At 40.1% G+C, this 13,356-nt stretch overlaps 1 protein-coding gene and 1 pseudogene across 3 annotated transcripts in view; both read left to right on the top strand.

The window, feature by feature from the left end:
• The window catches only part of LOC118676735 (guanylate-binding protein 6-like), a 34,012-nt gene extending 26,569 nt beyond the window's left edge, over positions 1–7,443 (top strand). For 2 of the 3 annotated variants that reach the window (XM_036351107.1, XM_036351108.1), the window contains 6 exons: positions 863–1,108; positions 2,400–2,680; positions 3,324–3,536; positions 5,190–5,292; positions 5,627–5,820; positions 6,778–7,443. In XM_036351107.1, the coding sequence (XP_036207000.1) occupies positions 863–1,108; positions 2,400–2,680; positions 3,324–3,536; positions 5,190–5,292; positions 5,627–5,820; positions 6,778–6,999 (1,259 nt within the window). In that variant the 3' untranslated portion in view covers positions 7,000–7,443. The remainder of the gene's footprint in view (positions 1–862; positions 1,109–2,399; positions 2,681–3,323; positions 3,537–5,189; positions 5,293–5,626; positions 5,821–6,777) is intronic. The other variant, XM_036351109.1, reaches the window with a different exon arrangement.
• A 2,010-nt stretch (positions 7,444–9,453) lies between these two features.
• On the top strand, positions 9,454–12,614 carry LOC118676773 (annotated as a pseudogene).
• Positions 12,615–13,356: the final 742 nt, after the last annotated feature.

Raw genomic sequence — 13,356 nt, 5'->3', positions numbered from 1 at the left:
CTACCCACTTCAATGTGGTTACCATTTCATTTGCCCATTGTAAAGGTATTGCTTCACCAGTTTTTAATTTATTTGTTTGTTTTTCACCCAGAAGAAATTGCTCCATACATAGCTGTAGTTTCAGTGTCTGTGGGAAGTGAGTTGAGGATCTTCCTACATCGCCATCTTAAACTGGAACAATTTTTTTAAAATTATTTCTGAAAACAGCCAGATTCTCCATTTTACTTTCCTCATAATATCCTCCTTTGTATGCCAATATATTTATTCACTTTGACACTATTTTAAGTAAATAACGTATTTAATTAATTGCATTTATGTAGGTGAGTACTTGACACAACCAATGTGTTTTTGGAGTAGTGGTGAGTTTTTCAGATTACATTTACGTAGAGTTTAGTCTTTAGATTTTCTGCAAAAAAATAGCTAGTCTAATTTATAGTATGTGAATTCAATCAATGCAGTTCTTAACTGAACAAGTTGTCATATGTCCTATGTTAATCATTACTCCATTGTCATTGTAACTTCTCTTTATTTTGTTCATACAGTTTACTTCCAACATGGATTGGAGTAGACCAGAAATTGAAATTTGACCATTATTCATTAGATAAACATTTGATAATCCAATCACCATGTTTGATTTTGTGGATACCAGCCATAAATTTCTTTTTCTTGGGCATATGTTTCCTAAAATTTCTCTTTAGTAACATGTCATTCATATGAGTTTAATTTGTAATGTGAATGAATATGTTAAAGGAGTTCTATGAGCATAGAAATCACCAAAGATCAAAAACTCCCAGTCATAAAAATATTTAGCTGTCTTGTCCCAAGACTGTGCTGACTGTAACTATGCTTTCCTTTTCCTCAGGTTTAAATCCCAAAGCTAAAATTTCCAACATACCCAGGGAGTGTATCAGGCGTTATTTTCCAAAACGGAAGTGTTTTGTCTTTGACCGGCCAACACAAGACACAAGTCTCCTAGCCAGAATTGAGAATATTTTGGAAAGCCAACTGGATCCTAAATTCCGGCAACAATCAGATAATTTCTGTTATTATATCTTCACCCATGCAAAGACCAAGATCCTCAGGGAAGGAGTCAAGGTCACGGGGAATCGTGAGTCTTCTTTTCTAAAACCATATTTCTGAGTGGCCTCATATGTGTTAATTATTTAATTACTAGAGGTCCGGTGCACAAAATCCAGTGGGATCAGGCCTAAACCGGCAGTTGGACATCCCTCTTACAATCTGGGACCTCTGGCTCCTAATTGCTCACCTGCCTACCAGCCTGGTTGCTCCTAACTGCCCCACCCCCACAAGCCTTGTCACCTCTTACTGCCCCCCCCGCCAGCCTAGTTGCTCCTCACTTCCCCCCATGCCAGCCTAATTGCCCACAGCTGCCCCCCTGCTGGGCTGGTCACCCCCAACTGCACCCCCCCGCTCACCTGGTTGCCCCTAACTGCCTCCATGTCAGTCTGGTCACCTCTTATTGCCCCACTGCTGGCCTGGTTACCCCTAACTGTGCCCCCCACCAGCATGGTCACCTCTAACCTCCCCCCCCACCACCAGCCTGGTCACCCCACGCAGCCTGCTGTTCAATCTTTTGGTCGTCCCTCACTGATCCCCCTGCTGGCCTGGTTGCCCCAGGCAGCCTGCTTGTTCAGTCATTTGGTAATCCCTCACTAACCCCCTGGCCAGCCTGGTCATAGGGCACGAGGGTCAATTTGCATAATACCTCTTTATTATATAGGATAATATGTGTTTTTCAGTAGTTTTGTTTTATTTTATATAAAAAATGTGTACTTATAAATATTCATACTACATAGAGAAATGTGTATGTGCTTTTTAATTATCTCTTGTCATGTGATTAACAAATCCTTTCCCAAAACTCCCAATATTATCACTTATATCTTGGAATCCCACATTTAAGAAGAACCCCACCACTGATAATAAAACCACTAACTGGGTATAAAAAACAGAGTATGTTGTATTTTCAGGGGAAGTCTAATATAGTAAGTGTTTTTTCTCAAAGAGACTTCTTGGGAGTTTAAACCAGTCCAAAATAAACACTTGTTTCTGAGTACCTGAAATCTATTGAAAGCTTAAGAATTAGGAACAATTATTATCTGAATTATTTTTCCTATCTCTTTACCTGTGTAGTATATTTTTCTTTTATTTGTGTAATGTATAATAATTATTCAGACACCTCTGATTATGTTAGATAAAGGTAGGTATTTAACCTTTTTTGTGATGTCCTGTAGAACACTAGAATAATGAATAATGAATAAATGTGAAAATGAAGGTGTGATAGAAGTAGGTGTGTGTGTGGTTTCAGAATTATAATATCAGATTCTTGGATCTCATTGAGTGATAAATTTATATTGATCCCTATTTCCTATTTTATTCAGGGTTGGGGACTCTGGTGGTGACTTACGTAGATACCATCAATAAAGGATCAGTGCCTTGTTTGGAGAACGCAGTGACAACTCTGGCCCAGCTTGAGAACTCAGCGGCTGTGCAGAAGGCAGCTGACCACTACAGCGAGCAGATGGGCCAGCGAGTGATCTTTCCCACAGATACGCTCCAGGAATTGCTGGACCTGCACGCAGCCTGTGAGAGGGAAGCCATTGCAATCTTCCTGGAGCACTCCTTCAAGGATGACCAGAGGGAGTTTCAGAAGAAGCTCACGGTATTTTGTCTTGGTATTTGTCCTTACTAATTCTTGCCCTTCTGGGATGATGCCTTCAGTTCTACAAATTCATCTCATAGCTCATCTCCTATTCAGCATAAAGTAGTCTGCATTTTCCAGAGAGGGAGAATATTTACTTCTTTTTTCTTCAAACTCAGGAAAGATATTAAAGATCTGTCTGATCTCTCAAGAAAACCAGCATTGGTTTCTCCTTTAGTGAATTGTGGCATGATTCCTGACCTCCTCAAAGTCATTTCTGAGCTGGTTAATCTCCAGGTATATGCACTCCTATTTTAGACACTTGATTTCCTTAGCATACTCTCTTAACAGGTAATTATTTATATTATTTTAGTTGTGTCATTTTTATCAAAGATAGATTCACAGGATACTACAGTTACTAGGAACTACAAAGAATATATAATGCAATATCAACATTTCACAGGTGAAGATGAAGCCCAGGGAGGTTAAGAAGCTTTAACAGGGTCTTGTAGAGAGTTTTCAGAGTGGGAAATAAATTTGATTCTTGCTACGTTGACTGGATGCTTTTATTAAGAGGACCACAGAGTACCCAGCTAATAAATTCTTTGGAATTTTATCTTCTATGTTCCTTTCTCTGGTGACACCCATCTACATTCCCATACAGGAAATCATAAAGAATAAGAAGGAGAGTTTATTGCTGAAGAATGAAGAGGCTTCTGAGAAATATTGCCAGTATGTACTTGATCAACTTTCAATGGCCCTAATGGAAAGTATTTCAGATGGAACTTTCTCTGTTTCTGGAGGGCACAAGAACTACAGGAGAGCAAAGGAAAGGATTGAACGGCGATATTGGGAAGTACCCAGAAAAGGAGTGAAGGTCAGAATTAAGGGGAACATAGGGATACTACAGATTAAAGTCAAGAGGGTCTCCTGAAAATATGAGAGCACAGCACCAGTTTTGGGTAATATGAGAGTATGGGGATAGCATGACTGCTTTAGCTTTTAAGGTCCACTGTTTGATCTTTCTTCCTAAGTAGAGTAGAAATGTCCATCCTCAAAAATGAGTATAAATTTCTGAAATTTATGAGAGCAGAAATTATGCATTTCATTGTCTTACAATATGACATTTAGTGTACTATGTTTTGAGGCTTTATGATGGAAAGCTAGAATCTTTTCACTCAAACTGATCAAAGTGAGAAAGCCAAATAAATGGACAATTATATACAGTGGTAACATGTATGTACCTGTGACTCTGGGGTACACTGGTGATGGTAATAAATGTAATAATAATAATACAATTAACATATCAAATTACTACAAATAGTTACTACTTATTGGCAGAATATTAAGCTTTTTCTCTTAACATTTTAATTTGACCATCCAAAATGTTATGAAACATTTATTTTCTTACCCACATTTTATAGATGTGAATTAGGAGGCACAGGTAGGTTATATAATTTGCTTAAAGTTGCACATGTAGCAAGTGCCTAGGGAGAACAGCAACATAGATTAGAGTCTACATTTCACATAGGGCATATCCTATATAATCCTATATAATAAAAGCCTAATATGCAAATCAATCTAACAACAGAAGGACCAGTGTAATGACCAGTTGCTATGATGTGCACTGACCATCAGGGGGCAGATGCTCAATGCAAGAGCTTCCCCCAGCCCTCAGGTCCCAGGTCAGCCAAGGCAGGTGCCAGTCGGGCACCACCCCCCCCCCCCAGTCACCTCACAGATCAGCTCTGATTGCCTAGGGACCCTACCTGTGCAAAAATTTTGTGCACTGGGCCTCTAGTCCTATATAATAAAAGGCTAATATGCAAATCAACCAAACAGTGGAACAACCAGTTGCTATGAGGTGCACTGACCACCAGAGGGCAGATGCTCAATGCAGGAGCTGCCCCCTGGTGGTCAATGTGCTCCCACAGGGAGAGCGCCACTCAGCCACAAGCTGTGTTCATGGCTGGTGAGTGCAGAGGGGGTGACGGGAGCCTTTCCCACCTCCATTGCAGAGCTAAGGATGTCTGACTGCCAGATTAGGCCTACTCCCCGCCATCAGTTGGACATCCCTTGAGGGTTCCCAGACTGTGAGAGGGTGTAGGCCTTGCTGAAGGACCTCCCCCTTCGAGTGCACAAATTTCATGCACTGGGCCTCTAGTAGTCTATAAAATCTTCCCAAAGAGGAGGGAATGTAAAGTTTGAAATATTTGTACATGTTGTCTGGGTTGAATGTTATTCAAAGGAAAGAGCTGCAAATTCATAACAGAACCAAAGTTGTTATGGGTTTGTGCAACAGCACATAATTCTGACTGACTGACCTTGAGCATGTGGAATGAAGTAGTACTGGAAGAGGGAATGGAGGAAGACATAGAGAGTCTTTGGTTACAGTAAAGTGCTTGGACTCTTTGTAGAGGATCTTGGAGCATTTTAAACAAAAGGTAAAAATGACACATATGGACTTGTTTGCACAGAACAAATCTCCTCAGTGGAACTCTAAGTTCTTTGTCCCTTCTTGTGTCCTCAGGCAACAGAGGTCTTCCAATGCTTCCTGACATCACAGGTATCAATAGAGAAATCCATCCTGCAGGCAGATAAAGCCCTGACCCAAGGGGAGAAGGCCATAGCAGGTATGGGGCATAATGCAACTCTCAGTGTGGTGGCATTTCCTGCAGTGCTCTCTGACAGATCACATTAAGATCTTTCCAAAACAACAATTTTTTCCTTCTGTGGAATTTACACTCTGCCAAATCTGAACATAACAAGCAGAGTGTGGTTGTATGTCAACCAGACAGTCAAGGTCTTTTCCATTACATTATCAAACCTGCTCTTGATGGTGTAGCCATTGGGTGAAATCCGAGATTCCTCATCTCTTTCAAATTTGATTTGTTCTCTAATCTCAAAATGTTAGAGTTCAGGCCTGATCTTATACTTTCTTCTTTTTCTAAAATTGTCATGGGGCAGAGGAGCGGGCCAAGAAGGAGCAAGCTGAGAAGGAACAGGAGTGGCTAAGACAGAAGCACAAGGAGCAGCAGCAGCAGATTGAGGCGCAAAATAGGAGTCTGGAGGAAAACATAGTCCAACTGAGAAAGAAGCTGGAGAAGGACAGAGACGAGGCTCTGAGAGAACAGACAAGGATACTGGAACACAAGCTGAAGGTAAGTCTGGCCATGGCCTCAATAGTTGCTCATGGTCATCACCCTGGTAAATGAGAAAGGAATAGGTGAAAATTAATACAAAGTTAAAAAGAAAACTACTGCTATTTACTGCATTTGATTCACCAAAAGTACCAAATCCTGCATTTCCAAGAGGCCTTTGAGTTTTGCTCCACACCGAGACTCTGGAGAGGCCAAGAAGACCTTGGGTCCTCCAAGTCCTTGGAGAATATGAATAGCCTCCCCAAAGTTCAAGTGTCTACATTAGTGGATTCTAGGGTGATCTCATGAAGCCCTAATTAAACAAGGTTTTTAATAGATTATCAAGTAGATATTCTAACCAGATGTTGCTTTTAATATAAGCAGCAACTGGGTACTTCACCAAGATTACTGTCAATTATCCAGAACTCTACTACCAGCAAAGACCCTGATTTGGGCCCATGCTGGCCTAAAACTATCAGATATATCTAGACGTAGAAATATGGGGAACTGACACCTTCTAAACCTGCTTTGGTTGTCTCCAAGTGTGGATAGCTTGCCTAAGTCACCACATAGCATTGAGAGAATTCTCTTTTTTCTCATCTAGAAGTGTTTACATCAGGTTTTTTTTATCAGCTTATATGTTCCTATTATTATTTCTACAATATGGGGACCATGCCATTTGTACAAGTGGAATAATGGTTCTCTCTTAATCCATACTTTTGGTTGGAACACATTATTGCATTGTTCTTCATGCCTGGCTAAGTAAGGTTGAAACCTATCCTTCCTCTCATTGATCAGGTCTAACCCAGAAGATACTGCCTGCTCCAAATATTATCCTCTAATAATCTAATTAGAGAGACTACTTTTATGTAGAAAATAAAGAAAATTTAATAACATTCTTACATATAAAATTTTACTATTTAGAAATTGGGATTTTCAAAAGTTTACTTTTCCCTCTCTCCATACCCTTTATTTTAGATCCAAGAGGAATTGCTTAATGAAGGATTCAGGAAGAAATCTGATGAGATGGAGGCAGAGATAAATCGTCTGAAAAATTTGATTGAAAGTACTAAAAAGGATAAAACTCCCTTGATTGCACGGGCCCTGGACACACTTGCTGATGAACTCTCTGCAACCCTAGCTATCCCTGGTAAACTAATTGGCAAGGGTCTGAATGCTCTGAGCTCACTCTTTAAATAAGATTAGTTTTCTTTAAAGAAAATTATAGAATGTGCATATATGCTCTGCCCTATTTTTGGTGTGTATGGTTTTTAATTTTACAAAAGTTTTAAACATAAAAAATGCCTACTAGAGGATTTTAGTGCCTGACATACATTGATAGATTGAGAGTTGGTTTTATTCATTTAAATTGAAAAACAAGCATCAATTTATAACAGACGTTGGCAAAGTTGGCCTACAGGCTAAACCTATCCTGCTGCTTGTTATTGTAAATAAAGTTTTATTGAAACATCACCGCATGCATTTATTTACATATTGTCTATGGCTACTTTTATACCACAACAGTAGAGTGAAGTAGTAGGAGCAATCACTGTGTGACCCACCAAACCTAAGAGAATTCCTCTTAGACACTTTATAGAAAGAGTTGCCACCCTCTAGTTTAAGAGGTAGAAAAAGACCATATTTGCAGTTGAACAAAAATTGCCTTTTAAAAAACATCAATAATGTTACTGAAAGTCACAAAAGAAGAAATATATATTCAAGTCAATTCTTGATATAGCATGTTCACTTTTAGGAAATACACGTGCATAATTATATTACACAATCACACACACATGCGCGCACGCACACACACACACACACAGAAAATCCATTGCAGCATTATTTGTAATGGAAAGATTGGTAATATAAAGTTTAGTATGTACATGAACTGGAATTCTAGGTAACCATTAAATAACTTGACAATGGAGATTATATATCCTATATAATAAAGAGGTAATATGCAAATTAACCCTCACACCCTCACAAGATGGCTGCCTATGACCAGGCTGGCAGGGGGGTTAGTGAGGGATGACCAAATGACTGAACAGCAGGCTGCGTGGGGCAACCAGGCTGGCGGGGGGGGGGGGGGGTCTGTGAGGGGTGATCAAGCTGGCAGAGGGGGGCAGTTGTGGGCAACCAGACTGATGGGTGGGGGCAGTAAGAGGCAACCAGGCTGGTGGGGAGGCAGTTAGGGCTGACCAGGCTGGTGGGGGTGTGGGTGCAGTTGGGGGTGACCAGGCCAGCAGGGGGGGTTAGTTGGGGGCTGACAGGAGGGGCAGTGAGGAGTGACTAGGCTGGCGGGTGGGCAGTTAGAGGTGACCAGGCTGGCGGGGAAGGGGGCAGTTAGGAGCAACTAGGCTAGCAGGGAGGAGGCAGCTGGGGACAACCTGACCGGCATGCAGAGGCAGTGAGGGGAGATCAGGCCAGCAGGAGATGGCAGTTAGGGGTGACCAGGCATGCAGGCAGATTAGTGATTAGGAGCCAGTGGTCCAGGATTGTGAGAGGGATGTCCGACTGCCAGTTGAGGTCTGATCCCCAGAATTGGGCCTAAACCGGCAGTCAGACATCCCCTGAGGGGTTCTGGATTGGAGAAGGTGCAGGTTGAACTGAGGGAACCCCCTTCCTCCCCATCCTCATGCACAAATTTTGTGCACTGGGCCTCTAGTGCTAATATAAAACCTTTAAAATATGTTTTAAGGTGAAAAAATTAGGTGCAAAAATAGTGTGTATAATGTAATTTATATAGAAATTACTGAAAACTACTGATATGGGTGGGATTAAGAGTGGGAGGGATCCATAGTTTTTATTATAGCTTCCATCTTTTGATTTTGAAAAGAAAGTTTGTATTTCCTATTCATATATAAGAAAGAACATGTAAAATATGATACTATTAATAAACCCTAATAGAAATGTAAAATTGACCATGAGATGATAAATTGTTCATTGATTCTAGAAATGACATCAGCCTGTTCAATGAGGGGCTTAAGGCTAAGAATCAGAGCACTGGAAAGCACAAAATTTCCATCCTAATATTTTCATGTTGGCTTTGGTTTTTTAATCCCTATATGTACTTCAAAACTAAGGTATAAAGTTTTTAGTGATTCTTTCAAATCTCAGTGAGAATGTCCTCTAATTTCTATTTCTGAATCACAGCTTTAAAATATCAAAATCTTCCCTGGCCAGGTAGCTCATTTGGTTGAAGCATTGTCCCCATATGCCAAGATTGCGGTTAGATCCCAGTAGGGCATATATGGGAAGCAATCAATGAATGCATAAACAACAAATGGAACAAAAAATGAGTCTCTCTTTCTATCTACAATAAATAAATAAACATTGCCAATAACTGAAGACACCAAACATGAAATCCTCACTAGATTAGAAAAAAAAATGTTAGAACCAGAATTACCAAAAAATAAGAGCATATACTGGTGGTGAGAAGGATCCTTTTATCTTCAGATATGATCTCACTTATATGTGGAATCTAATGAACAAAATAAACTGATTAATGAAATAGAAACAAAGGCATGGATACATGGAACAGACTGCCAGTTGTCAGAGGGGATGGAGAAGGATGGGCCTGGATGAAAGAAGGTGAAGGGATTAGCCAAAGAGCACATATGCATAGACACAGACAGCAATGTGATAATGGCCAGAGTGATGTGGGCTGGGGGGCTAGGTAAAGGGGGAGAAAATAGGGACATCTGTAATAGAGTTAACCATAAAAAATAAAATTAAATTCAATGGTGGCCTCTCTATTGTATGCCAGTGCAGGTGGTCCAATGTGCTACCATTGCAGAACTGGACTCCTGCTAGTATTGGAGATGAGAGATCCTGATGCATGATGGCCAGGTATTGACACTTAAATATCAGAAGCCCAGTTGATGCAGTGATAGTTGAGCACTGAGGCTGGAGTGACAGCCTGCTAGGCCTTACCATGGAAGATTCAAAAGATGATGAGTAGAACATGGTCAAGAGGGATAGGGAGAAAATAATGAAGTCAAGGATGATTTATGAGGAGGCTATTGATTTATAGACTCAATAAATTGTTACAGTCCTTTGATCTGAGCCAATTTCATACCTCAAACCTCTCACCTGGAGGAAGGTGTTCCTTAAGAAAGAGATGCTGGGTCCTCAGGAAGAAGGACCCAGGAACTCCAGGAGAAGAAATGAAAATTATTCCTCCTGCCTTCCCTCTGAGGGATCACTGGCCATTTACTCAGGTCCCTATATACTGGAGAAACAGGAATATTCAAACATTTAAGAAATACTGACTCAGGATCTAACTTGTCATTGATACCCAGATACTGGATAGATTCATAGACCTATTAAAGTAGTAACTCATGAGTCCAGCTAATAACTGAGTCTTTGCCCAATTACAACTAATTAGGATCTATTATTTATTTCCAATTGGATAGTAAAGTTCATCTGAGGACTGCTTGTCATTTTTCTGCTCATCCCCTCAAAATATGTTTAGGCATGGAATGTGTGCTAAATAAGTTTTTGTTGTAAAGTCAAAGGGATGATGCAATTGCAATTGCAAGAATTACAGGCATGCCTCAAATGTTGGAGAAGGTGATAAGTAGCTTGAATTTTAGAAACTTGGTTAAGGTGATTTATAAGCTAGAAGTATAAAAGAAACTTTTCTGAAGTCTCCTTCTCTGTGACATTGGGTGTTATAGTATTTGCCACTGTGAGAATGTTAACACCTCTGTACTAGAGAGTTTAAATTACTTTATTCGGCTGTGATTCCAAGTGTTGAGAAGAAAGAATGGCTTATTTTTCTAAGAGAAAAACCGTACAGTAATTAATATGTGACTAATAAATGGTATGGTTCAACACATTTGACTCATTGACAAGATCACAATCTGATTTCAAAGATGTTTTCTACGAACCCAGGCAACACATTTCAATCAATTCTTCTGTCAAAGAATTTCTGTCCAGAGGATCAAGGCATTTGTAGGCCAAGCAGACTTAAGCTGAACCTTTCTGGTCCTAAGGAATTTCCCTGTGGGTCTTCCTCCACCTGTAGTACCCCTCTCCCATCTCTCATCATAGACTTCTACTCCAGTCCAGGACCTCCAAGTAACTCTCCTCTTTCTACACCTATCAAAGACGTCCCAGGAATTCCTGGCATCCCCAAAGCAGAGACTTATGTGCTTTATCCTATTCCAGAATTACTTTCAAACAGTCCACCCACACACCTGGAGTAGATTCTTCCTTATTGCCTACTAAACCAACCTGTTTATCCCATGCTTCCTTATCCAATCACCACTCATGTACACCTACAGCTCCCAAAGCGGGTCTTCCAGATGAAGTTAGTCCTCCGCAGGCTGAAAGCCTAGGGTTCCAAAGTGATGATCTCCAGTTTCAGTATTTTTGGCAAGACTGTGCCTTTTCAAGTCCATTTTGGAAAGAAGAAGGCAATCATTGCTTCAGAGATCATCTCATGCCAGTTCCTTGAGGTCCTGTGACAACATAATGGTACACTTTCTGTTCCATCCCAGTGGATCAAGGCTCTCTTGACCATGAACCTCCAGAGGAAGAAGTCCCTGAAAGCCCAAATGAACTGGTGGGCATGTCTGGGGAGTTCTCATGAACCTGAATCTGAACCCCTCATACAGGTCACTGTGGGGTCAGCAAAATATGAGAGTGCCTACCGTGGTATGAATGTAGACCAGCTTCCTGATAAACATTGAAATCCTGATCATCCTATTGTTTGTCATACAACCTAGAACTTGGATCATACCAATAAATTTCCTCTGATTGGTATCCATTTGCTACTATTCAGTTTGGGATGCTAGACAACTGTGCATCAAGGACAAAGTTTAGGTTTCTGGGGGTGGAGAGTGATGTGCAGCCACAGAAACATGTTCTGCTACAACAGAGAGCGTGCTCCAAGATCCAGGTTGAAATAGGAAAGAAGTGGATTAAAATCGATAGAGAAGACCCAGATAAAGCTGGTGACTGCATAAGTCAGTAGGAATAACAAGAGTTAATAATGACAACACACTTTTCAAATATATAATTTATAGAAACCATACACAGTTCTGCCACTGTATAGTGAAGATGACTTCTGAATAGAGGGCTTAGTATGGGTCCACTGGCTGTGTTTAGAGAAGTTTAGACCTTAAACCAAACAATCTATATTTTATGCTTTTGATATGTTTATACCCAAGGGTTTGATGTGCCTATAATTTGCATGATGTTTCTGCTTCCTATCAAAACTCAAAGGCATTCTTATTAAATGTGTGACCCTGACTAGGCAGTTTGGCTAAAAGGTTTTTGATTTTTGATTACTCAGTGTCTGATTGGTTTGTGCTTTGGATTAGCCAGGTGTCATATTCATTTTCCTCCAGTCCTTATGTCTTCTTGTTATGTTAGCACCTGCACTGGAGGATGAGGCAATCAAAGGAAACATAAAAAAAAAAATACTTAATTTTCCCGCTTGCTCATCTCTGAAATGGGGCTAGGTGTAAAGTGATGCTGAAACCACAAGCTAAAATGGAGGTGCGGAAGTATCTGTGACTCTGAATTATTTATCTTCTTGTCCTCTTACCACATTGCGAATAATCACTGGCTGTATTTGGTACCTGTCTTTTCCCACTGGTATTACTGTTTTAAAAATGTATTTGTATTCTGGTGTGTGTTACAAAGAAGCTATTTCTGTTGATACCAATATTCTAGTACAAGTCACTAGGACCTATTGCCTTTTGCTTGGAGAGATTTCTTCTAAAATGGAATCCCAGTCCTAGCTGGTTTGGCTCAGTAGGTAGAGCGTCAGCCTATGGACAGAATGATCCCAGGTTCGAGTCCAGCCAAGGGCACGTGTCCTGGTTGTGGGCTCGATCCCCAGTAGGAGGTGTGCAGGAGGCAGCTAATCAATGATTCTCTCTCATCATTGATGCTTCTATCTTTCTCTCCCACTTTCTTCCTCCCTGAAATCAATAAAAATATATTTTAAAAAATGGAATCCCAGTATTGGACACCAGTTAACATATTTATGCACATTAAAGATGAATTTTTGAACATCATGACTAATTTTTCCCAAAAGTATAGACTCTAAGAATATATTTTGGTAAAGTGTTCTTTGTAACTTACACAAGATTCTCTTGAGTAGAAGTCTAATTCATGATTATTTTATGCTACTTCTGCTAAATTTAGAGCAAAATGAAAGACAGTAGGTTATTGTCTAAATTTTTTAAAAATATGTATTTTTATTAATTTCAGAGAAGAAGGGAGAGGGAGAGAGAGAGATAAAACATCAACGAAGAGAAAGAATCATTGATCGGCTGTCTCCTACATTCCCCACACTGGGGAGAAAGCCCGCAACCCAGGCATATGCCCTGACCACAGAATTGAACTGTGACCTCCTGGTTCATAGGTCAATACTCAACCACTGAGCCACTTTGGCTGGGCAAGAATTTTTATTTCTGTTCTTTAATCAGCTAAATGTTTGGTTTCTCATGAAAAGCCAATAGCATTAGCAGTTATAATTTTGTTTATAATTTTCTTTCTATATTTACAGCAAAAGGTCAAGTTTTAAAATTCATGAAATCT

Source organism: Myotis myotis, unplaced genomic scaffold (genome assembly GCF_014108235.1).
Source record: "Myotis myotis isolate mMyoMyo1 unplaced genomic scaffold, mMyoMyo1.p scaffold_m19_p_2, whole genome shotgun sequence".
Lineage (NCBI taxonomy): Eukaryota > Metazoa > Chordata > Mammalia > Chiroptera > Vespertilionidae > Myotis > Myotis myotis.
Note: the sequence above shows the minus strand (reverse complement) of the source record. Positions and strands in the feature narration are given on the sequence as shown.